General features: G+C 35.7%; 1 protein-coding gene across 35 annotated transcripts in view; it reads right to left on the bottom strand.

The window, feature by feature from the left end:
• LOC135196123 (titin-like) overlaps positions 1-22,167 on the bottom strand; it is an 856,828-nt gene extending 834,661 nt beyond the window's left edge. For 17 of the 35 annotated variants that reach the window (XM_064222595.1, XM_064222597.1, XM_064222615.1 and 14 more), the window contains exon 1: positions 21,922-22,165. In XM_064222595.1, the coding sequence (XP_064078665.1) occupies positions 21,922-21,978 (57 nt within the window). In that variant the 5' untranslated portion in view covers positions 21,979-22,165. Of the gene's footprint in view, positions 1-21,921 lie in introns of all 35 variants that reach the window. The other 18 variants (XM_064222592.1, XM_064222593.1, XM_064222612.1 and 15 more) reach the window with 2 other exon arrangements.
• Between the last annotated feature and the right edge of the window lie 5,518 nt (positions 22,168-27,685).

Genomic DNA, 27,685 nt, shown 5'->3' with positions numbered 1-27,685 from the left:
TATAATATATAGTATATATATATATATATATATATATATATATATATCTTTTAATTATTGAAAATATAAGCCCTTCTACGTCACCTTTGCATTAGGGCCAGTATTTCAAAAAAATGGATTAAAAATGTACAACAGTGTTTTTATAGACTTGCATGAATGCAAATTATATATATATATATAATATATATATATATATATATATACACCATACAACAACAAAATCATAACAGAATGACAAAAAGACGTGATCAGACCTCCAGCTTACTCGGGACGCATGCAAGATTTACCCCTCACGCCTAAGTTGTAAACATTCCTAACTTAATGTAAATTAAAACGTGCTACAATCTACAGTAAAATAGATCCTTGTTTCACGTAAGAACATTAAAATAAATACGCCATATTGTATTAGAAATCATTGTTCTGTACTGTTTAACATGCACATTGTTATTTTTTTTACTTTTTCATTCTAATAAATACATCAGAAATATTCTATCCTTAAATTACCGTATCTTTAACTCAAAGCAAAAATCATCTTTTTCAGACCTGTTTAGGCTTTCCTACCCCACACTCCCCCTCTCCGCCCCCCCCCCAAAAAATAAAAAATAAAATGCAGACTCACTCCCCGAGTAAGCCAAAATACCCCCATGAAATGTTACACAAACCAAAATATCCAAGATGAAGCCAAGGCCACTTACGAACGAATAAGCATTTTTGTTTGAATAAATGTATCTACGTATATTACCTGTTACACAGAGAATGAGATTTCCAGCTCAGTTAACTTGTAACTAGGGCAACTACGTATGTGCGTGTGTGTGTGTGTGTTGAATAACCAACCGCCCCCCACACTGCATGCATACACAATCACCCCGAGCCTTGCCATAAACAAACAAAATTTTAAGCAAGCAGATTACACCAATGTAAGTTTCTGGGAACAACAGAGCTCATTTCCCTAACTCTATAATTATATATATTACATTTCCTCGCCTTTGCACAGCAAGTGCTACGCAATATGACTGCAGAAATCATGTGTACACATAACAATTCTGCTACAAAATGCGAGGTTCCAAGCTTGTAAATACACAGCAGGGCAGAGACGGTTTCGCTAGATAAAATCACAATTCTTTATAAGGTATATTGGATTTTTCCTAACTATACAAACCTGAGGTCCTTTACATTAGGAATGATACAATAATCTCTCGGCCTGCTTCTCATGATAATTGTAATCATGATAATTGCTAAAAGCCGCCTCCTTAGTGTGTACTATGTACATACGTGGCTGGGAGCTTCATTTAGCATTATACACTGTACAGAACACTTGATTGCGCCGTAGAAACTTCGGCGCTTATTTTACTTGTTTTGGTTAGCGCTCTGTATGGTCTAAAGGTTTTTTCCATTCACTCTCAAACTTGCAACACGAGTTTCGACAAAACCTTGATTCGTATGTGTATATATATATATATATATATATATATATATATATATATATATATATATATATATATATATATATATAATGCTAAATGAAGCTCCCAGCCACGTATGTACATAGTACACACTAAGGAGGCGGCTTTTCATCCACCCTATTTTCCCTATTTAATATTACGAGTCAAAAAGTGTTATCAATATGGAGAATACAAAAACAAAAATGGCAATCAACTCAACATCACACACCAGAAGGTTTAAAATAGAAGACTGATTATTAATTGCAAAAAACAAAAAACAAAAAATAGTATTTTCAGAAGAAAACTCCAGCTAATTGCTAATTCACTGCTTTCAGAATCACGTCCGATTTTGTCTAATGCTTTTTTGAGAGCTACGTCATAAATATCTGATAATCCTGCCGTTGCTTTCAAAGCTAAGTCGCAAAGTCATTAATAATTCTGTTTCAGCATCCATTGTGTCCCAGTTGACTGTTATTGCAAAATACCGAACGTTGATTTATTAAATAGCGAAAGAAGAATCAAAATATTGGTTATCATGCAGTGAAATTTTGCTTTGGCAGAACTGGAACGCATATTGCGCCAATTATAACTGACGGCAATTTATACGCGTGGACGACGCTGATTTCAAAAACATAGTTTTGCAAGTAAAAAAATAAAAAATAAATAAATAAATTAAAAATATAAAAAGGGAATTTTTTTATGTCACATATAAAAATACTCTTCTGTATGTTTTATACGAATTTAGTACTGAAATCTGACCAGGTTGTTCAGCTAAGAAATCTCAACAAGTGAACAACGATTCAGATATAGATATACACACACACACACAGACATATATATATATATTATAGTATTGTTATATATATATTATAATATTTATTATATATATATGTATTATATATATATATCGTATATTATATATATATAATATATATATATATATATATATAATATGTATATAATTATTGATATATTATATATATATATATATATATATATATATATATATTATATATAAGAGAGAGAGAGAGAGAGATGAAGAGAGAGAGAGAGAGAGAGAAATATCGACATATATGTCCAGACACATATACGTGTACTAATATATATATATATATATATATATATATATATTATATATATATAATATATATATATCCCTATAATAATATAATTGCACTATCTCCGAGTAGTACGTCCATCATACTCCAACAAGACAAGTCATCACAAACACCTGTCAATCACTTGCCTACCACACATCCCAAACTATATATAGGTTGGATGGCAGTTTGATGCCTTATTGGCGTGGTCCTAGCGTAGTCCTATCCGATTACCCGTCAGTCTAAGGGTGTTCGTTCCCCAACCTCGGGAATGTTTTGCTTACACAGTATCCAAGTGTCTCGTAAGACCCTACCAAAGACCATACAACCGGTTTTCCTCAAAGCCAGGCTTGTGTCTGGTTCCTAGTAGACATTCATTCCCTTTTGTGTCGTCTGCGGATCCGGTTTCTCTCATGAAGAGCATTTGGATGTTTGAAGTTTTCCTTTCCCTTTTTTTAATGTTGGTTTCAAACGTTTATTATTATTTGGATGTACAGGTCTCATTTTTGTGTGATCACATAAAATCCTCAAATATTTTTTTTTTAAATTTTCGTGTAAGGGTCTTTCTCACATTCCTCATCCAAGAGAACAGAGGTTCTACAACGGAACACACCACACACACACACAAATATATATATAATATATGTGTGTGTATGTGTGTTTGTGCGTGTGTGCATATATATATATATATATATATATATATATATATATATATATATATATATATATATATAGATATATAGTATATATATATATATATATATATATATATAATATATATAGATATATATCACGTATAGTATGTACATATGTACATATATATAATATATATATATATATCATATATATATATATATTATATATATATAAATATAAAATGTGAGTGTGTGTTTGCTTGTTGGCTTAATATTTCAATGACAATCGAAAGAAACAATACTGTTTCCTCTGTTGGCGCCGCTTTCCCTAATAGTTAGAAAACTGAACCTTTGAAATATCTCGACTTGAATCCGCGCAGACGAACGACATTGCATCCAGGGTGTTAACCATGAATTTAAGCTTAAAATAATAACACCCCTCCCCCAAACAACCACCCCCACCCCCTCTCCATTTTCGGATCAGCCACCGAGCTATTTTTTTTTTTTTTTTAGACACTAAACGAACCGATAAAATCGGACTCATAATAAATAGGTTCAGCTTTCGAGAGAGGCGAGAAGTGGCCAGCCCCTCCACTGGTAATGAGTGAAATGTTCCGTTCCGGCGGTTCGCGTTCTCCTGTCCAGGGAAGGGCGGGATGAAACGGGGTTTCACTTTATCGAAGTGTACATTGATAAAAAAAGAAGCCCTTTGTATTTATGTACTTTATGGTATGTGTGTGCGTATGGTTATATTAACATAATATATTACATACACTAAATAACACACATTATATATATATATATATATATATATATATATATATATATATATATAAAGTATAAACAGCCATTAAAACACTCTGGTTTGTAGCTAAGGACTACAATATTTCGATGGTCTAACTTCCACCCTTATCCAGTAGTGCTTGATAAGGGTGGGAGTTAGTCCACCGAAATATGGTTTCTAGCTTTAAGACAGAGTTTTAATGGGCCTTTTATGCTTAACACGTATCCTGTTTGAACAGAATTTATTTACACACACATATATATAAAATATAAATAAATACAAAAAAAATTTTCGGTAATATTTTTCAACTTCACAGCTAGGCTTGTATCAATCATGCTATCTCGTCTGTCTGCTTGTGCAGACGTTGACAGCTGTTTATGGCAATACCTTAATGTATTACAAGCACCTTAGGGTAATTATGTAATACTTCAGCACATTACGGAAACCCAAGGTTAATTAACTCGTCAACGAAGAGCAGAATGGCGAGTTAAATTTACCTAAAGGAGCGAGTTAAATTTACATACACAACCCCCAAAAGAAACTTGAACCACTGCTCGCTATATAAATATGTAAATGAAGGTACCGTGGGCCTACTTTTGGGTCGGTACAGTATATAAGACCCTGTCTTATTTTACCACAATTTTTTACGGTTTGTGCACAATAATTAGGAGTTATAATCTGCATTTTAAATTTGACTTATTCAAAGCGAACGCAAGTAGTACGTATCGGAATGGAATGGATTATAGAATTTTGGCCTACGGCCAAGCGCTAGGACCTACGAGGTCACTCAGCGCTGAAAGCGAAATTGATAGTCGATAGATTTGAAAGTCGTAACAGGAGGAAAACCTCAAGCAGTTGCACTATGAAACAATTGTCATGAGAGGATTAAGGAAAGTAAGATGGAAGAAAGAGAATATGAACGGAGGTACAGTAAAAGGAATGAAAGGGGGTTGCAGCTACGGGCCGAAGGGACGCTGCAAAGAACCTGAAGTAATGTTTACAGTGCACCGCATGAGTGGTACGTATCGTTCCAGCAGACAACAGGAGGTCCCTGGAGAGGATTAGATGCACGAAATTCAAACTTGGGCATCCTCCTGCCAAGAGTTGTTCTGTATAGGCCACAGGAAGGCTATGGAATATAGATTGGGAATCCTACGAAAATAAGGATGTGTTGGGGGGGTTCAGATCTTCTGGAGGCATATTGCAGCCCAAATCCAGACCCAGATGCCTCAACCTAACAAGCTTACAACCAAACTATAGATAAAGGTGGACGTTCGACTTTACATCTACAGCTTGAACGATATCCCAAAAGTAAGAGGCCTATAAAAATAGCAACCTTTATCTCTACCATTATGTCTCACAGGGCAAAAGCTTGGCCTATTCCCGGAACTGTAACCTTCCCTGAATCCCAGAACTGTAACAGAGTACTGTGACCTTCCCTGAAAAAAGGCAGGACGCCATATCTTAAAAACTAACCATAAAATCTTTATGAAAATAATCTCATTATCTTTCCCAACACTCAAGTTACCTACTGGATGCTTCTTTGAACAACTGGACTAACCTAACCTAGGGACATAGCCAATAAAAAAAAAAAAAAAAAAAAAAAAACCGAGGCTAGTACGATAATATGGTAGATTCTCATCAACCGTACATCTGATGTCTAGGCCAGTCCCTTACGACGCTCCTGATTGGCTGTTGATAAGCCAGTCACACGGCTGAAAACTCAAGTCTCTCGAAAGAGTTCACATAGGCAGGATGTACTATATTCCACTTCTCCTGAAGGATACGTCTTTCAACAGTATCACTCAGGAGAGTTAGAACAAACATCCTGTCTATGTGAACTCTCGAGAGAGATTGAGAGTTTCCAGCCCTGTCATTGGCTTATCAGCAGCCAATCAGGAGCGTCGTAAGCGACTGGCCTAGACTTCAGATGCACGGTTGATGTGAATCTACTACAGTACGTATATATCTCGGGAATCTGCTTCCCCCGGAAACATATACACTATCAAACTGAACTAATCCATTTATAGATTACGCCAGACTTATGTTACACAGCCAGACCTGACCTGACCTTCACTCAAGGGCTTCATCCTCTCTCTACATCAAAAGAAATGGACCAACAAAGTCGTCAAATTATTATTTCAAATAATATTCTTCGACAAAGGAAGTCGATGAAAGAGAATCAAAGTTGGTCCAACTTCAGTCTATCTGAAGAGGAAAGACTAACTTCACTTCAGCTGACATAGTAAGAAGTTCGTTCAGCTATATCCCATAACAAACAAACAAACAAATAAATAAATAAATAAAATAAAATAAATAAATAACCAGGAAAGAAGATACATTCAAGGAAACGTCATCTTTGTTTTAAACTAACAAACAAACAAACAAACAAATAAATAAATAAATAAAACTAAATAAAGAAATTAAATAAACTCAAATTAAATAAAATTAAATGAAGAGAGGGGAAAGAAGGGATGCCTACAAGGAAACTTCATTAATCAACTTTGGTTTATTTTTGCTTTGATTATCCGTTTATGATAAGTAACCACCTTTTATTTCAGAATGAGGATGTAGCCTTTAAAAACAAAACGTGAAAAGACAGAACAGAAGGCAGAGATACATGCAAAACAAGAAGCAGGCTCGAAACACAATGAAAATTTTTGTAAACCCCAAAACATATACTACGGCATAGGCTTTTAATCTCTCTCTCTCTCTCTCTCTCTCTCTCTCTCTCTCTCTCTCTCTCTCTCTCTCTCTGGAATAAAAGTAATTTATTTGTAATTTTACAAGTGGAAAATATTCCTCTACAAAATTCGGTATTTTCTCCTTCACTCTTAAACCCCCCAAAAATACGAGATATGATTTCAATAGAAAATAGAATTTAGGCCAAAGGCCAAGCACTGGGACCTATGAGGTCAGTCAGCGCTGAAACGGAATTTGAGCGTAAAAAGGACTGCAAGGCGTCACAGGAAGGAAACCTCAAAGCAGTTGCACAATGAAACAACTGTTAAGGAGATGGTGGAAAGTAAGATGGTAGAAGGGGAATATGGACGGATGTACAGTAAAAGGAAATGAAAGGGGTTGCAGTTAGGGGCCGTAGGGACACCGCAAAGAACGTTAAGTAAACGCCTAAAGTGCACCACATGAGGTGCACTGACGGCACTACCTGCTACGGGGATGCGAGATATGAGACTACGCGTAACAAAAAAATAATAATAATAATTAATATATAAAAAGAGCAACAGCTGATGTTCTGATTTAGCGCTCATTATCATCAAAGCCACGATTAATCAGGTCTATTAGAATCTTTAAAGAACTTTAATGGAGAACTGCTTTTATTTAATTCCTTGTCGACGTGACTTCAATAGATGCTTTTTTTTCTGTTTACTTCGCTAAATGACTGCTTTCAATAGATCGATTCTGACGGAGCTGTTCAACAGTAAATCCAAGTACTTTAGTTCAAAAGTTTACTGTACCTCTGAAGTATATGCAAATTTAACATTTATTCTGATAAATACCTTGAAGCTTCCATTATACATAAAATTTAGAAATCTCAAAAGAAAAAAAGAAAGATGGCCGGATATACATTTTTATAGAAGCGTTTCCAAACCTGATATATATGCTAATTTAGCAATTATTTTGATAAGTAAGTACTTTGAAGCTTCAAATATATAAAAAAAAAATCTAGAAATCTGAGAAGTCAAAAACTTCCAAAAACCTGGTATTATTCTCTCTCTCTCTCTCTCTCTCTCTCTCTCTCTTCTCTCTCTCTCTCCTCTCTCTCTCTCTCTCTCTCTCTCCATAAGAAACTGCATATTTAAAGCTCTGGGGACGGATATATTTAGAACCTTTTTTCACAATACTGAAAAGCATTTCCCTTTTGCCAACCAAAACATGATATTCCATTTGGAAAACAACAGCGCAAGAATTGGTCAATTGTATGCAATTCGATATACAAAATAAATAAACAAATAAATAAAGACAAGTATAAAAATTACACAGGGCCATTAACGACAGACTGCGAATCGAAAACACGGGAATTAAAAAGATGTTGATGGAAACAATAAAAAAAAGTTTTGAAACATACATATACATAATTCACTGCTAAAAACATTCATGGTTTAGAAGGTACGTGCATTAAAATAAGCTCTGCAATGACAACATGTATATCCCGTGCAATACAATGACGCTTCCGCAATGACCTCTCAAGGGAATATGCCCCCCCCCCCTTCTCTCTCTCTCTCTCTCTCTCTCTCCTTGAATAATTAGCATCTGTCTGTTGCCCTTTTCAATTTGGTCTTAATTACCTTTCATCCCATATTTTAAAGCATAATTCTCTCTCTCTCTCTCTCTCTCTCTGAGGTGCTCGCACATCGACATACACAGAATAACAAATAATTGTATCTCTCTCTCTCTCTTTCCCCCTTACATAAGGCTTCAGTGAAAGTAAATACACACACACACACACACACACACACACACACACACACACACACATATATATATATATATATATATATATATATATATATATATATATATATAGTATATATATACAAAAATGTATGTACGCATTCCTCTATGACAGTGAGTAGATACGTATATATCTGTTCTGTGGCCCCCTCTGAATTTCAGAAGCCACTGAAGTGCTCTGTTATAATACTCTGACGGAATCCGCCCTCTATCTACTCTTGTCAGTTTCACATTCTTTAAAATTCTGTCCACTAGACAACAACTACTACTACTATTATTACTATTACTACTACTATTATTCGTGAGATGAAACCTATTCCCATTGAACAAGCCCACCAAAGGGGCCAATGACTCGGATTTCTTCCAGCTTCCAGAGAATATGTTCATAAGAGGAGGCAAAGGAAAATAAGAAAAAAAAAAGAGTAAGAAAGAAGAAATAAGAGGAGGTAAAAGGGAATTAAGAAAGAGTAAGAATGAAGAATTAAGAGGAGGTAAAGGAAAATAAGAAAAAAAAGATTAAGGAAGAAGAAATAAGAAGTAAAAGGGAATTAGCAAAGAGTAAGAAAGAAGAAGTAAGAGGAGTTAAAAGGAATTAAGAAAGAGTAAGAAATAAGAAACAAGAGGAGGTAAAGGAAAATGAGAAAGAGTAAGAAAGAAGAAGTAAGAGGAGGTAAAGGGAATCAAGAAGGAGTAAGAATGAAGAAGTAAGAGGAGGTAAAGGGAATTAAGAAAGAGTAAGAAAGACGAGGTAAGAGGAAGTAAAGGGAATTAAAAAAGAGTAAGAAAGAAGAAACAAGAGGAGGTAAAGTAAAATGAGAAAGAGTAAAGAAAGAAGAAGTAAGAGGAGGTATAAAGGGAATTAAGAAGAGATCTCTTTTTATACAAAGAAGTCCGCCAGTGTGTAAGAGGCGATTTGACTGAAGAGAATTATACTAATTGTAAATTAGAGACGATCAAAAGAGCCGTCATTGAACTCAACAAAATATACCTTTCTGAAAGTGGAAACGATCAAAAGATGAATTCCCCTAAGAAGCAAATGACGCAATAGTGACTGAGAATTGAATGTTACTCTCTCTCTCTCTCTCTCTTTACGTAAGCTTTACTAGAAACTCACTGTTAGCCTTTTCAATTCAGTCTTCAATACCTTTCATCTGCCATTCTATAACCAATCTCTCTTTCTCTCTCTAAGACTGAGGATGTTACCTATCAAGGCATGCTCCGAATTCCAGCTTGCCCGAGGTGTGTGCTAAAATCTACGGTCGAATAGAGCGTTGTTTCGCCAACGAAAATTAAAATATATATGCTATATTTCATTAGAAATAATTGTTCTGTAATGTTTAACAAGCACATTATTTATTTTATACACTTTCATTCTAATAAATAAATCGAAAATATGCTATCCTGAAATTCCCGTATCTTTAACTCAACGCGAAACACCTTTTTCACTTTTTGGGGGAGTTTTTCCATAGACCTTTCCTAACCTCCCAACAACAAAGTAGCTCGAAGGCTTACTCACCGAGTAAGCGACAAGAACCCCACCCCCATATCTACGAATATAAAACTCGAAAGAGAGATAATTTCTTATCAAGTTATTCTGAACGATTGAGAGCGACCCCCCACCCCCCTCTCAATTGAAAGAGAGTGAAGCCGTTCCAGACAGCGCTAAATCTCTCACGAGAGAGAGAGAGAGAGAGAGAGAGGAGAGAGAGAGATGAGAGAGAGAGAGAGATAAATGAGGATCACTCCTGACTTCCCATAATTAAGAGGAGCACGCGACCCTTCCTCCTGATCTTGGGAAGGGTCCCATTAGTCGCTCTTCTTCTTCTTCTTCTTTCATTTTTATTATCATTTCTTCTTCTTCTGCTTTTGTTTATTTCTTCTTTTTCTTTTTCTGCTTTTGTTTCTATTTCTTCTTCTGCTTTTGTTTATATTATTTCTTTTTCTTCTTCTTCTTCTTCTTCTGCTTTTGATTATATATCTTATTATTCTTTTGTTTGTATTATTTCTTCTTCTACTTCTTCCTCTTTTGTTTATATTATTTCTCTTCTGCTTTTGTTTCTATTTCTTCTTCTTCTTCTTTTGTTTCCTCTTATTCTTCTTCTTCTCATTCTTTATCTTCTTATTATTATTATTATTATTACTATTACCCTGCTTTTGTTTCTCCTTTCCCTAAATAGGATCGACACGCCCCCCAACACCCTCATCTTCATGTCACGTGAGGGGGCGGGGGGGGGGGGGGGCGGGGTGTAACACATCAAGAATAGCCGTTTTATATTTAACGATCAGACACCCTCCAATAAACCAAACCCCGGCCCCCCTACCCTCCCTACTCCCTACCAACCAACCTTCCCCCCCCTCCCCTCTCTTCAGTTAAAATAATGCCCAAGAGCGACGGCTGATGGATATGAGATAAAAGCCCGTCCCCTCCCCTTCACCCCCCCCCCCCCACCAAACCCCACCCCCTATCAGTCAAGAGATGGCTCAGAATAGAATATAGAAATCAATTGTTAAAGAGGGCGGAAAGTCAGGCGGACGGAAGAGAATATGAACGGAGGAACAGTTAAATGAATTAAATAGGTTGCAGCTTGGGGCCGAAGGGACGCTGCTAAGAACCTTTAGTATTGCCTACAGTGCACCGTATGAGATGAACTGACAGCATTACCCCACTGCGGAGAAGAGGTCGCCCAATTCGGGGAAAGTTAACATTCACCCCCCCCACCCGCCCCGCCCAGGCCCCCGGGGGCCGAACCAGTTTTAGAGTCATTGAGAAAACTGAATTTGCCTTCATACTACCCAAAGTAAAACTCTTACGAAAGAAAGAATCAAGACAAAAGACACTATTTCCACCCAAAGGAAAACAACTTCGAAAGACTAAAAGCCAAAAGACACTAATTCCACCCAAAGGGAAGACACGAAAGAGACTAAACGGAAAAACGCTCACGAAAGAAAGACAAAAGACAGAATGCAAAGACAGCAGAAAGGATAAGATCAAGAGCATCGCCCAATAGTGGCAAACCTGAAGAAGGAAGAGAGAAATAGAACGGACGTGTGTCCGTCCGCCCTTACAAACGAAAACGTCACACAATCGATGGTGTCCTTGAAGCCAGGATTAAAGTACGATAGATTCTCTCTCTCTCTCTATTCACTGGCTGCAAAATGATAATCTCTTTCTCTCTCTCCAAGAAGATGATTATAGTGCCTATTCACTTGCTGCAAAATAATAAATTCTCTCTCTCTCTCTCGCTTGCATACGCAAGCATGACGTATTATTCTGTGTATGGACTACACTTTTTACTCTATCAGCTTGTGTTTGAATATATTCATCAGACACTCTATAACTCCATCCACATGAACAAAACCATACTGCAAAATATATGTATGTATGTAAATATAAAATATATACATTATACATAAATAAATACATAAATACGCCGCGACTTCCAGTAAACAACACAGGAGGACATAACTGAACGCCCGTTCGACACCGAATAAGTTTTTAAAAAGGTGCTAAAGCGATTGCTGAAAACATTCACTTAAATCTCATGTATCACGAAGCGTGCATATAATATATACTCTGGTTTTTTTTTCCATCTGTCCATCTGCTTGTAGTGTTTACGCATGGTAACTCTGCGTCCCGGGCTTTAAATAATATCCTATTTCGAATATTAACGGTGTAATTCGCATACAGTAAATTATCAAAACACTTTTCAGTTGCTAATGTACACCCAGATATCCGTTTATTTACATAAAACTTACACATAGCGTAACTATTTAAAGCCCGGGACGCAGTGTTACCATGCGCGACCACCACAGGCGGATGGACAGATGGAAAAAAACAGAGTATAGTAATCTCAATTCAGCTTGATTAGGGTCAGGTACGTTAACGTGTAAAGAACACAGTAATCTCACTGCAACTTAATTAGGTCAAGTACGTTAACGTAATAAGAAATAAAGTAATCTCACTTCATCTAAATCAGGTCAGATCAGGTACACTAACATGTAAATAATACAGTAATCTCCCTTCAACTTAATTAGGTCAAGTACGTTAACATGTAAATAATACAGTAATCTCCCTTCAACTTAATTAGGTCAAGTACGTTAACATGTAAATAATACAGTAATCTCCCTTCAATTTAATTAGATCAAGTACGTTAACGTAATAAGAAATACAGTAATCTCCCTTCAACCTAATTAGGTCAGGTACATTAACATGTAAAGAAGACAGTAATCTCACTGCAACTTAATTAGGTCAAGTACGTTAACGTGTAAAGAATGCAGTAATCTCACCTCACCTTAATCAGTTCAGGCACGTTAACCCGTAAATAACATACGAATCTCGCCTCAGTTCATCTATCAATATGATTCTCGAATGAACCCGAACAAGTACTATATGACTCCAGTTATGAACGTAACCTACGCTTGATGTGTCTTTGAAAGTCTAATGAACGCGGCTTTTAACTTACTATTGAACGTGCCCAGGAAAGAAGGTAAACAGGACGACAACGCGAATTAATGTGCGGGTGAATTTTTATTAGACGATGATTGATATGAGGGAAGGATGGTGACCAGGAAGCCGAGACAGCAGCTGCCACAGAGAGAGAGAGAGAGAGAGCAAGAGAGGGTGACCGAGAGGAGTGGAGATCGAGAGAGAGAGAGAGGAGGGAGAAGAGAGAAGAAGAGTGAAAACTTATTAAAGAAACAAAACCCTTTTCACCGTGTGACCAAAGTAAAAAAATAGAGAGAGAAAATTTACAAAGTCACATGATACATAAGCGTTAAATATTAGAATAAAGATCAGTAAAAAAAAAAATAAAGTAAAGATGAAACGGAATAGTTACGAACCTCTGACATCACTTAAACGAAAGGTATTCATTATTATCCTTTCGAAATAACGAGAGAAATGCTTATGCTTTATATTGAACAAAACAAAACAAAAATTTAAAAAACAAAAAATAAAAAAAGCAATAGCCACACAGATGCGTCCCATCGTCAGGAGATCAAGTTTCTATCTAGCAAACCATTTCATATGAATTCCAGGGGTTTTTGTTCCCGGGGCCAAAAACCATGGCAGAGAGAGAGAGAGAGAGAGAGAGAGAGAGAGAGAAATTGTGGATGTGAGCGTGCGTGAGAGAGCAAGTGTGTTTGAAAGTGTGAGAGAGAGTTTACAGGTGTGAGAGAGCAAGTGTATGTGTGTGTGTCTGTGTGTTTGAGAGAGAGAGAGAGAGATTTACAGGTGTGAGTGAGCGTGAGAGAGCAAGTGTGTGTGTGTGTGTGTGTGTGTGAAGGAGAGAGAGAAAAAGAGTTTACAGATGAGAGAGAGAGAGAGAGAGAGAGAGAGAGAGAGAGAGAGAGAGAGAGAGAGCATTCATCTTTAACCGTTGCCATGACATAAAAAAAAAAAGCCCACATGAATGCCGTTAAACAACACACATAAAATGTCTGAAAAAAAAAAAATGTAAAAACAATCACTAATGGTGAACTGTAACCTCCCCTTCCAGCCCCCGCCCCACCCCGACCCCCTCCCATCGGGGGGAAAATAAAATGACGACGGGAAATTGGAATTTTCCTTTTTTACCACGACTCTGCAATTAAGATTTCCCGAACTCTTCGGTGAACGGGGACAACTAAGTTCCCATTCAGGCAGAATTTATTATGCACTTGTGGTCAAAATATGCCTCAGATATCAGCCATATTTCGTTTTCGGTGGCAGAGGACAGCGGCGCTGTCAGAATTCTAAAATCTAGATCTGGTCTAATTGGACATTACTTAATTAGTTAAACATGTAAATATAAAAGTGAAGATCCGCCCTCCAGCTTACTCGGGTGTATGATAAAATCTACGGTCAAAAAGCGCGCTGCTTCACCAACGAAAATTAAAATAAACACGCTATATTTTACTAGAAATAATTGTTCTGTACTGTTTAAAATGCAGATGATCTATTTTTTACATATTCATTCCAATAAATATATCACAATTATCCTATCTTAAAATTCCTGTACCTTTAACTCAACGCAAAACACCTTTTTCAGACGCTGTATAGGCTCTTCTATAGACCTTTCCTAACCCCCAACAAGAAAACAACAACAACACCAACAACAAAGTAGTTAGCAGGCTTACTCCCCGAGTAAGAAAAGAGAAATATTAAGAAAAAAATTCCTGTTTCTTCCGACCACAACATCAAACAAATCCAATGTCTTTGATGTGGAATGGGGTAATTTTCAAAATGTGCGGCTATTAATATTCCCCCTAATTAACTGTAATGTGGTTTCGAGACTTCCATTCAAAGACTAATTCATTCTATACAGATCAATTACAGATATTGGTGCACATTAGAGAATATAACAAAACAAATATATACATTCCCTTTTTATTTGCTTTTGAGGATTATCTACACGAAAAAAAATTTGGGGTGGGAAACCTTTTTTTTGTGGGACGGGGGAGGGGGGGGGGGGGGGGGGGGGGCGGGGACTCTCCATCACGAGAGTATATACAATGTTCTACTAAGGGGTCCACAATAATAAAAATGTTAAAAGTTTGTGTATAATTTATAAACACTTCGTAAAAGTGGGTTCATCTTCAGGGAAGGGTTCGAAAGCTTTTATTATGAGTTTATAAATTATATATACACGAACTTTTAACATTTTTATAATTGTGGACCTACTTAGAAAATTATTATTATCTTATTATTATTAAAATGACTAAGAACCCCATTCATATGGAACAAGCCCACAGGGGCCATTGACTTGAAATTCAAACTTCTAAAGAATCACCATTATTATTATTATTATTATTACTATTATTTTTATTATTATTATATTATTCAGAAAATGAAGAACCCCATTCATAGGGAACAAGCCCCCCACAGGGGTCACTGACTCGAAATCCAAGCTTCCAAAGAAAATGGGGCTTATTTGAAAGAAGCAACAGTAGGCAATGGGAAATACAGAAAGAAGAGATCAGTTATTAGACAAGAAAAAAAATAAGTTAAATTAATAAAATGATAAAGTCAGCAAACTATAAAATATAAAGTGATTGTTTTATGTTTTATGGTAGTAATACACTGCATCTCCGCTTGAACATGTGTGGCTCCAATTGCGCAGCATCTTCACAGAAAGACCGTCCAACAATCCAAAATGTTCATACAATCCACACATGCTTACATACATCACCTGATGTTCATACAATCAACACATACTTACATACACCACTTAAAGTTCATACAATCCACACATGCTTACATACACCACTTGATGTTCACACAATCCGCACATGATTATATACATCACTTGATGTTCATACATTCCACACAACCTTACATACATCACTTGATGTTTATACAATCCACACATGCTTTCATACACCACTTGATGTTCATACAATCCACGCATGCTTACATACACCACTTGATGTTCATACAATCCACGCATGCTTACATACATCACTTGATGTTCATACAATCCTTACATGCTTACATACACCACTTGATGTTCATACAATCCACACATACATCACTTGAAGATACAATCATTTCGTAAACTAGCAATTTAAAAAAAATACTTGATGGCGTATTGATTGCACATCTACAAAATCACTATGCAATCGCATGACTTGCCCCCCCCCCCCCCCCCGACCACAATTAAATCTAACTCAAATATTACTTTGGATCTGCCTTAAAAAAATCTACTTTGTCAAAGAGTAATTTAAGATATAAATTACTGTTTAAATTCCAAACCTGATACCTGAATAACTTTCTCTAAAGGTGTTAGTAAGTACGGTACTGGGAACCTTTCTGTTTAGGGAGGGAAATGAATTGGTATTTAATACACACACACACACACACACACACACACACACATATAAATATATAATATATATATATATATATATATATATATATATATATATATATATATATATATACATCCAGAATGGAGACTTCCATTAACTTATACGAAAAGGAAGATAAATTGGCTATATCACTGACATTGATTTTGTGTGGCAAAACGCAACGACAAATGAATATAGGAAAAAATTCAACTCCACAAAAATAAAGATCAAAATATAAAGGCACATTTAAACTGCATACACAACTGTAACAGAAAAACAAAAACTAGCTGCGAAAAGAATAGTGTACTACAATTATTCAAAAGGTACAAAAGTCAACATGGATAGAAATACAAAATAGCCATGGAATGAAAACCAACTAACTTTTTGGAAGGCAGGAAATATATGAAATAAAAAATTTTCCCCTACTACCTGAAGGGCAACACATTAATATTAATATATATATTAACTTCTGGAACGCCCATCATAAATATTTATCAGTCATGCTGTGAACACCAATTCAAGGTGACAGCACTCTTACAAAAATAATTAATAAAATCAAATTTTAAAAAAACTTGGTCCGCGAGAGATTGGTAAAGGCTGATCTATGCTCCTTTACACAACTCTGTTTTGGTTTCAGATTATAGTTCATTTCAATAATTTACTTGACAAGGCATGGTCCGACCTCAAGCTTATTCGGGGCGCTTGCTAAACTCTACGGAAAGATAGCGCGCTGTTTCACCAACGAAAATGTAAATATAAATTTTATTAGAAATAATTGTTCTGCACTGTTTAACATGCAAATTATTTACTTTTTACTGCATTTCTAAACAGAATCTGAAAAATTTTTAATCTGTGTTTCTTAACTGAAACACAGTTTTAAACATTTCCCAAATGGAAACAAACTATTTTTAACTACATTTCTGAGCAGGAACTGAAACCTATATTTTTCACTGCATATCTAACTGGAAACTGAAAATTGCTTGTATATGCATTTCTAAATAGAAACTGAAAATGTCTGTCTTCATTTCTTAATTGAAACTAAAACTATCTTTTTAACTGTTTCTAAATGGACACAAACTATTTTTAACTGCATTTCTAATTAAAAACTGAAAACTGTTTTTCAGTGCATATATAACTGGAAACTGAAAACTGTATCTGCATTTCGAAACTACAACTGAAAATTGTTTGTATCTGCATTTCTAAATAGGAACTGAAAATTGTTTGTATTTCCATTTCTAAATAGGAAACGAAAATGTGTCTGCATTTCTAAATATAAACTGAAAACTATTTTTTAAGCAAACCACTAAACCTTTTGCCCGCTAATTAAATCTAATGCCTAAAATGAGACAATCTAATAACACTTGCCATTTCTTTTGATGATGTATGAAGCAATCCAAGACTCCACGTTTACTTGGAACTTTATATTGCAATTTATCTAAATGCAAAAGCAGCGTAAGGCTTTCTGGGGGAAAACATTCCCAAAAGTGAATTAGCCCAAATGAAAGTGTTTTCACTTTGAAAACGGAAATATTCTGGTCTTAGTTTATCAACCTTCTTACGGAATTTAAAAGATGGCACACATCCCTTTTGACTGAAGTATGAAAATGAAAAGGGCGTAATTAAATTGAAAGCGGTGTGTGTTTTTGTCTTAAAAACAGCACTCGGTTTTATATTTCAATTCCTACATTTACAGGTCCTGAATATGGCACATTTTTTAAGGTCAGTTTATAGTTTCCTTTACAAGAAGACTATATTGCCTGCTTTGTGGCATAGGTACACAAATATTGACTCCTACCGGTCATGTACGTTTTCCTACACATAACCTTAAAGGGCTTCACAGGCAAAAGAAATCATTGTTAATGGTAATTAGCTGCTGTTAACAAGCAAGTGTTGATATTCATGGCACTCATTATGAGCTCAAAATCAACTTTTTTTACGGCCTTTAATAGTAACAGGAAAGATAAAAAAAAACTGAAAAGTGTTCATCATCAAGATCTACTAAATCACTCAAGTGGAGTCGAGACATTTCAGCAAGATTTTTACGTCCGTCTAGACTCTGAAAGGATTTGGTTTGTTTAAGAAAAAGATCATTGATGGCAAAATAAATACATAAATAAAAACTTTTCTGTGCTCTGCAAATTACCCCACAATAATTTAATACCTTGAGAAGCCCATCCTGATTTCATTCTCCTCCTTATCAATAATTTTTCAGTCAATCCTGATTCAGTCAAACCCCGTTTCAGTTAATCGTGATTCAGTCAACGTTGTTTCAGTTAATTCTGACTCAGTTATTCCTATTTCAGTCGACCCCGTTTCAATCCTGATTCAGTCAACCGAATTCTATTCAATCTCGTTCCAGTAACATTCCTTGAGGTAGGAACGTAGAACTTAGTAACCGTAATTTAATTGAAACTAATTAATTACAGAACTTCGTGTAATTGCAACTGAAAACGACATTATTGTGACTAATTTTATTAATTACAGGATTATGTAATTTAATTGTAAATTACAAAATTAAAGTGGTGCATATTGGGAGCTCCATTAGTGCAAATAAATACTGCTTTATTGTAATAGAATTTGTTAATTAATTGTAATGTAAATACTATTTCTTGTAATTAAAATTTTTTAAAGTAACTGTAATTTAATTCTTCAAGTGTAATTACTCCAACTCTGCTTAAGATACGGCTACGTATAACTTGTGGATGGAATTTTCATATGATTGACATCAATTGTCATTATTTTATATGACTGACATCAACTGTCATAATTTTCTACGACTGACATCAACTGTCATAACTTTATATGACTGACATCAACTGTCACAATTTTATATGACTGACATCAATTGTCATAGTTTTATATGACTGACACAAATATAACACAAATAAACATATGCATATATATACATATATATAAAAATATATATACGTATATATATATATATATTATATATATATATATATATTTACTATGTGCCACTCACTTCCGGCATCCCTTGTCGATCACCCAAACACTTCCATTACGTAATAATACTCTCTGACGTAGCTTGAATGTATAACCACTGCGTCCCTGCTTGTTTGTTTACACATACATACTACATATATGTATAGGTATAAATATATATATATATATATATATATTATATACATACATTGGTATATGTATGCATATATATTCCTATATAGATGTTGTATTGTATAAATGAGAACGAGGCACAGGACAGAAATCGATGGAGACGACTCATTCGCAATGGCGACCCCATATAAAATGGGTTTAAGCTAGGAAGAAGAAGATTGTATATATTACATATATATATGTAATGTATATATATATAAACATACAATATGTTGTATATAGTACATAAATACAAATCCGCATTACATATATATATATATATATATATATATATATATATATATATATATATATATATATATATATATATATATATATATATATATTATATATATATATAATATATATATATATATATATATCACGCACGCTTCACAGAATTGAAAATCACCAATACACTATCTTCTTCCATGAAAGAAAAAAAATTTTGATCGTTCCCCTATTCTACATATATACCAGGTCTATCAAAAGCATATTATCTGTCCCAACGAGACTTGAGCGCTAAAATACCGCAAAGCAAATGTTAAGCACCTTGACGATATGCATCACTATTTCTACTATTTGTGCCCATGTTGCCTCAATGTTTTGTGAATGGGGCTATATTTTATGATCTACAGGTCACGTGGGTAAGTGGCTCTACACACACACACACACATATATGTATATATGAATATTATACATGCGTATATATGTACGAACATATGTATATATGTAATTTCGAGTCAGAGACAGGTGACTGACGGCCAAGATGATAATGTTTCTTGTATATATGTATGATATATATATATATATATATATATATATATATATATATATATATATATATATATATATATATATATATATATAATATATATATATATAATATATTAATATATAATATATATACAAGAGAGACATCATCATCTTGGCCGTCAATCACCTGTCTCTGACTCGAAATTACATATACATATGTTCGTACATATATACGCATGTATAATATTCATATATACATATATATGTATATATATATATATATATATATATACACATATATGTGTGCATAAATGTTATATATATATATATATATATATATATATATATGTATATAACTATATATATATATTATATATATATATATGAATTTATTGCTGACAAAAACCTTTCAGTTGAAATACGCTGTTAACTCTATAAAATTACCCTCGCCAAATGCAACTGCTACCTCCCTCCTCCCCCCAAAACAAAAAACAGAAAACACGTGTTTTACATTTTATGTGACATAACCATATATATTATAGTTACTACACACACACACACATAAATATGTATATATATATATATATATATATATATATATAACTATATATATATATAATATATATATATATATATATATATATATATATATGAATAATTATATGCATCTGAATATATATTTGTGGTCATGTAACGCTTATAAATATAAATACACAAATAAATAAATAAAGATATATGATAATATATTTATTTATATTTATATATATATATATATTATATAATTATATATATCATATATATATTATAGATATATATATATATTATATAATATATATATATATTAGATATATGTATAATATATACATTTATATATATATACTTATCTACTATATATATATTTATACATTCTTATTTACACGAACGCTATATATATATATATATATAATATATATATATATATATATATATATATATATATATATATCTCATACATCCATAAACGCAAAATATATTCAAACGCATCACATACTAACTACTATGCATACATACATCTGTACAGTATCTTAGAATAAAAAAAAACATACACACACACGCTGACACCACATAAAACGCAAAAGCACGTGTAATTCTTTATATTACCAACAATTTATCGCCAGGCTAATTTCACAGAGAGAGAGAGAGAGAGAGAGAGAGAGAGGCGAGAGAGAGAGAGAAGAGAGAGAGAGAGAGAGAGAGAGAGAGGCGCGTATTTCAAGGCGTCAGCAACACCAGCTTCGATTCTAGTACATGAGAGAGACACACACATTATCATCATCTCCCCTCACTCGCTGGATTTACTTGATCCTACAGGCCTGTTGCCCGTGGACACACACAGGGGGGGCGCAGAGCCCCACTGGAAACTACGATCTCATGTTGATTTTTATCCCCGTCGAGAAGCCTTTGAAGGGCGGGGCGGCAGTGCAACACAAGAAGCCGCCTCCCGTGTGGTTGTATGCCAGCAACAACAACATCATCTACCTCCTCTTCCTCCTCCCCTCTCACACACACACACATGTTCCTCTCTCTCTCTCTCGCTGGCTCCACACCTTACCTATCTCCTCCTCCTCCTCCTCTCGAAACCTATCTACATCTCTTTTCACCCTTTCGCTCCAAGGTTGCAAAGCGTTTAATCTGGAGGAATAAGGGGGAGTGGGGTGGGGGGGGGAGGAGACGGGGACTTAGCCTAGTACAAGCCCCCCAACGTAGTATACCGAATTTCGCGATCAGATTCGCTCTGTGTCTATGTCACTTACCTTATCAATATTAACAGAAGGGCAGGCACGACATAGATTCCAGAATTGATTGATCATTAGTACTGTTTTAAGACTGACACGACTCTTATTAATCCGTTAAAAATCTGTGAAACAAAACTCCCCCAGAGCGGAATGGCTCTCTCTCTCTCTTATACCCGAATCTCCCCCTTTTTCGACCTATGTGCGATCGGTAAGGGACCTAGTATACGACGATGGCACACAATATACTACCACCTTCCTGCTCGGCCAACTGGTGCTCGACACCGTCCGGTGACGCGCACACCGGTCTGCGCAGAGTATAGGATGAAAACCCTCTCTCTCTCTCTTTCTCTCTCGGCGCTCAGGCTGCCAGAGCGATCTCCCTCACACACTCTCTCTCTCTCTCTGGGAAAATTTTGAACTGGTTTTCCCCTCTTTTGCCTGCGACAATGTCAGCCCCTGGCAGGGGACCTATGACGGTCTTCGATACGCGTGCTTTTCGAGTACACACGTTTGACCGGGGTTATCTAATGCAGTCGATGTGAAATCCACTTTGGAAGAAACGGCTATTTTCGCGCCTCTGGCAGAATAGTATACCTTCCGCCTGCCTGCCTGCCTGCCTCTCTCTCTCTCTCTCTCTTTCCAGGACAAACCAGACGTAACCGTTATCGGATTTCAGTCCCAGCCGGGGCTGCTCTCTCAACCTGGGGTAGGAGGAATGAAGTATTTGGACATTTGAAACGCTGCAGCTCCCGGTGTCAGGTAGGATAATGTTTGAAGCCAAAAAAAATAATAATAAGAGAAAAGAGCGAAATGTGCTTGCAAAAGGAGGAGTTGCTTTCAACGTAAGTCATTCTCATTTTGCATATGGCGATTCTAGATTATGCCTGACGACGAAGTTAACATAGTTACTGTTGCGAAGTTCTTGGTAGCTGTAGGTCTACCTATCAATCAATCACTATAATGCTATTTCTGGCCAGGTTTCGTCCACGCCAAAGTTTTTGTAAGTTTTCTATGAATCACTTAAATCTTAAATTATCATCAGCATCGGCCCTCTGGCACCTATATACGTAATGTATAGGGTTTCAATATTACTCGAGTCACACATTTTTCTTTCTTTTCCTCCCAGCTCCCAGACGCCTTGTTATCGCCAGCCTACTAGTACTACTGTGTGCGCACTGTCATCATATCGCCCAAGACCTTTCCTCTCTCCACAGGACGCATGTGGGTATCGTCCCATAAGTGAGGGGTCATTCCCTGCCTAGATAGATAGCTTAGGTCTGTCCATGTCTTGAGAATCTGATGAGGTGATTTATACAGTCGTAAGTAATTGATACAGATAAGGCCACTAGCCACTTCAGGAGTCATATTTCTACAGATAAGATCACTTAACCTTTCAAAAGTAATTACTACAGATAAGACCACTTGCCATTTTAGAAGTAATTGATACAGGTATGACCACTTCCCATTTCCGAAATAATTACCACAGGTAAGACCACTAGCCATTTCAGAAGTAATTCACACACATATAAGACCACTTGCCATTTCAGAAGTAATTTATACAGATAGTACCACTAGCCATTTCAGAAGTAATTCATACAGATAGGACCACTAGCCATTTTGGAAGTAATTGATACAGATAAGACCACTAGCCACTTCAGAAGTGATTACTACAGATAGGACTACTTGCCATTTCAGAAATAATTACTACAGATAAGACCACTAGCCACTTCAGAAATAATAACTACAGATAAGACCGCTAGCCAATTCAGAAGTAAATCAAACATCATAAGACCACTTGCAATTTCAGAAGTAATTTCTACGGCTGAGACCATCTACCATTCTCGTGGATACATTTCCTAAAGCTTTATTTTAGAGAGCTAACATTAATTAATATAAAAACTAGACTCACTGCACCTAGACCTATGGCCATCAAAGAAAACAGATCTTACGCTTGAAACACAAAAGGAGATGGCTTGCCTCATGAAATCTAGTCTGTCAAACGAAGCACTGTGGCACTTTAAGGCATCCAGTTGGAGTGGTTGGACAGGAAAGTAAGAGACCCAGGAAATGAAGTCAAAGGAGAAAGTCGGAGAAAAACAACGGTTTACTAAGATGCAAAATAATTCGAGATATTGGTAAGAAAGTTTGAAGAAACGAGAATGGAGGTAAAATGAAAAGCTAAAAAGTGGATGCAACCGAAGCCATTCTGCAAACACCCTTTGGTAATGCCTACAGTGCACCACGCGAGGTCTCGATAAGAGCAAAGAATGAATCTAAAACGCTGCTTCCACAGCATGGAAAGACTGCTTTCTTAACTCAAAAATTTAGATGATTCAACCCACCACGACTAATTCCACTTAAATGATTGAACTGAATATAAAATTTGGGTCAAAGGCCAAGCACTGGGACCAATGAGGTCACTCAGCGCTGAGAAGAACGTCGAAACAACTGTGAGGAGAGGTGGAGGAAAGTAAGATTGGAGAAAGAGAATATGAAAGGAGGTAGAGTAAAAGGAATGAAAGGGGTTGCAGCTATGGGCCGAAGGGACGCCGCTAAGAACCCTAAGCTATTTATCTACTTACTTACTTATCTACCTACCTATTTATCTACCTACTTTATTTACCTACCTACCGACTTATCTACCTATCCCTCTATCTATCTATACGGATAACCAATTAAACTGCCATCCACATCAAAATTCTATTCTCTAAATTTCTAGCTTTCTATTCAACTGGGATTCCAACTATTCTTTTCCCTATTCACTTAACAAAACTCACTCCCTCTACAAACTTATGCAAAGTTTTCACCAGTTTCTGCAGCTTCTCTGACCAATAACCAATCTATCGAATCAAATGCAAAGATACTGTTCCAATGTTCTATTACAGTACCTCTTTTTCTAATCCCCAACAACTGAATCCCTTACTTCTTAAGATACTAAACAGACTTGGTTCCCTAAACAGCACAAATCAGACACTTTCCAGTCCACATTCATTGCAAACACAATTCCAATTGGAACATAAATGTTAGGCCAATTCATTGCAAACACAATTCCAATTGGAACATAAATATTAGACCAATTCATTGTAAACACAATTCCAATTGGAACATAAATATTAGACCAATTCATCGTAAACACAATTCCAATTGGAACATAAATATTAGACCAATTCATTGTAAACACAATTCCAATTGGAACATAAATATTAGACCAATTCATCGTAAACACAATTCCAATTGGAACATAAATATTAGACCAATTCATCCTAAACACAATTCCAGTTGGAACATAAATATCAGGCCTATTCATCCTAAACACAATTCCAATAAGAACATGAATATTAGGCCAGAGGCCAACGGTGGAACCTGTGAGGTCATTCAGCGCTGAAGATAAACGCTAAAACAATTGTCATAGGAGAGGGTTGGGGAAACGAAGATGGAAGAGAGAGAGAGTAAGAACAGAAGTGCAGTAAAATAAATGAAATGAGTCGCAGCTGGGGGCCGAAGGGACGCTGCAAAGAACCTTAAAAGATGCCTACAGTGCACCTCCACAAACCACTAAATTAATATCTCTGTCGATCTTACCACAAGAAAGGTCTAAATGACGCAATGTGAGTGTGCGGTGTTCGACGCGCTGTTGATGAGACAGTAACTCTCCTCTTGTGCTTTCTATTCTGCCACCCTAGTCCTGCTATAAAAAAAAAGTTGGGAATATGAATAAGTGTGTATATATAATTATACATATGTATACATACATATATATATATAATATATACACAAAAATGTACTGAATACTGTCGGATTCCTTAAAGAAGTTGTCGATGCATACACCAATTTTTTCAGCTAAAGGAAATGTCTAGCAAATAATAATAATGCACCATCGAAATTTACGATGACGCAATAAACCTGGTTGTAGATCGCAAAACTTCTTTAGCAAAAGTGAAAAGAATCGGTATGTAATATATAGATATATATATGTGTGTGTGTATACGTATATATATATATATATATATATATATATATATATATTACACACACACACATATATATATATATATATATATATATATATATATATATATATATATGTATATAATGAAAGAAAAGAGAGAACTATTTCACAATGCCTGCCTTCATGGACTAACCTCTTTAAACAATTCCTACTTCTGCTGTGCTCTGTTTTTTCAGCACGAGTGAATTCGGAACCAGCAAGCGAGCTTGCTTGCATTTCCCCTTCTTGTTGTATCACTGGAGAAATTGAATGTTTCGTTCGGTTTCCAAGTTGACAGTTTAATCATAAAATTCAAGGGAGCTTAATGGTTCAATATAAAAATTTTAAATTTGCGTTCAAGCTGATCTGTATAAAAAGGGCATTTCCGAAGTAAATTTCATTTTCTTTATATTATATATATATATATATATAATATATATATATATATTATATATAAATATAAAAGTAAACCAGTAAAAGTGCATGAAACTCTCTGCCGAGGTTGACGAAACTCTCAGCCGCGGTCCATGAAACTTGCAACCACGTCCCGGTGGTGGCCTGTGTTGTTGCTACCTGTACTGGTGCTAGCGGCACAATCATGGTAACATTAACATTAAATATAATGTAAAAACTACTGAGGCTAGCGGGCTGCAATTTGGTATGTTTGATGACTGCAGGGTGTATGATCAACGTAGCAATTTGCAGCCCTCTAGCCCCGGTAGGTTTTAAGATCTGAGGGCGGACAGACAAAACCGGCGCAATAGTTCTCTTTTCAGATAACTTTCCAAACGATTTCCGGACGAATTCCCAGGAATTTTTACGAAATAAGCAATCTTCATAATATAAACGCGAGCGAGATCACGCAAAAAATTTTAACCAAAGTTAGACACTTTAAAAGGTTTGTTACGAAAAAGCTTCAGTTACAGAAACACCAAATGTGATGCTCTCATCAACAAATTATTATATAACTTTGTTTGCAGACCTTTAACATTTGCATTCCAAATACTCTATGTATTATATATATATATATATAGATATATATAGATATATATATATATATTATATATATATATATATCACCTCACTTAGGTTCTATATACCTCTACTTTCATTCATCCACAACACTTCACTTCCATATGGTCGACTCCGCTCAACCGTCCGTTGTTGATGCGCTCAAACATCCATTTCCAAAGACACTCCCATTCAATTCCCAATCTCTGAACATATACTTCCACTCATCTCCCTTCCCCCTTCCCTCTCTCTCTCTCTTTCTCTCTCTCTTTCTCTCTCTCTCTCTCTCTCTCTCGCTTCGCCTCTTCTCTAATCCTACGGCATTCGGTAACAATCAGTCTCGGATACGAGTCGACCAATTCAAGAAGCGAGTCTCGCGTATAAGACGACAGATTATCATAAGTTAAAACGGAGATTTGCAATTTCGAAAACCTAGAGAGGAAGGAAGGAAGAAAGGTAGGTAGGAGAGACCCAGATTCTTAGTCATGCGTTGTATACAATGATATAATCGGAGGTTAAAAAGGTTTTGCAATTTGAAATGGAAAGAAAAAAAATACGGAAGATTGAGACCATAGTGCTACTTACATGATTTGCAAGAGAAGTTAGAGCGAGTAGGTCTTTATTCCCGACAACACGAGTTAGATCGACTTATTTCGGCAGAGCTACTCATTTTGGTAGAACGACTTATTTCAGCAGAGCGACATATTTCGACAGAGCGACTCATTTTGGTAGAGCGGCTCATTTCGACAGAGCGACTCATTTTGGCAGAGCGACTAGATTCAC

The sequence above is a fragment of the Macrobrachium nipponense genome, chromosome 17 (genome assembly GCF_015104395.2).
Source record: "Macrobrachium nipponense isolate FS-2020 chromosome 17, ASM1510439v2, whole genome shotgun sequence".
In the NCBI taxonomy this organism is placed as follows: domain Eukaryota; kingdom Metazoa; phylum Arthropoda; class Malacostraca; order Decapoda; family Palaemonidae; genus Macrobrachium; species Macrobrachium nipponense.
This window is presented reverse-complemented; position numbering and strand designations above follow the sequence as displayed.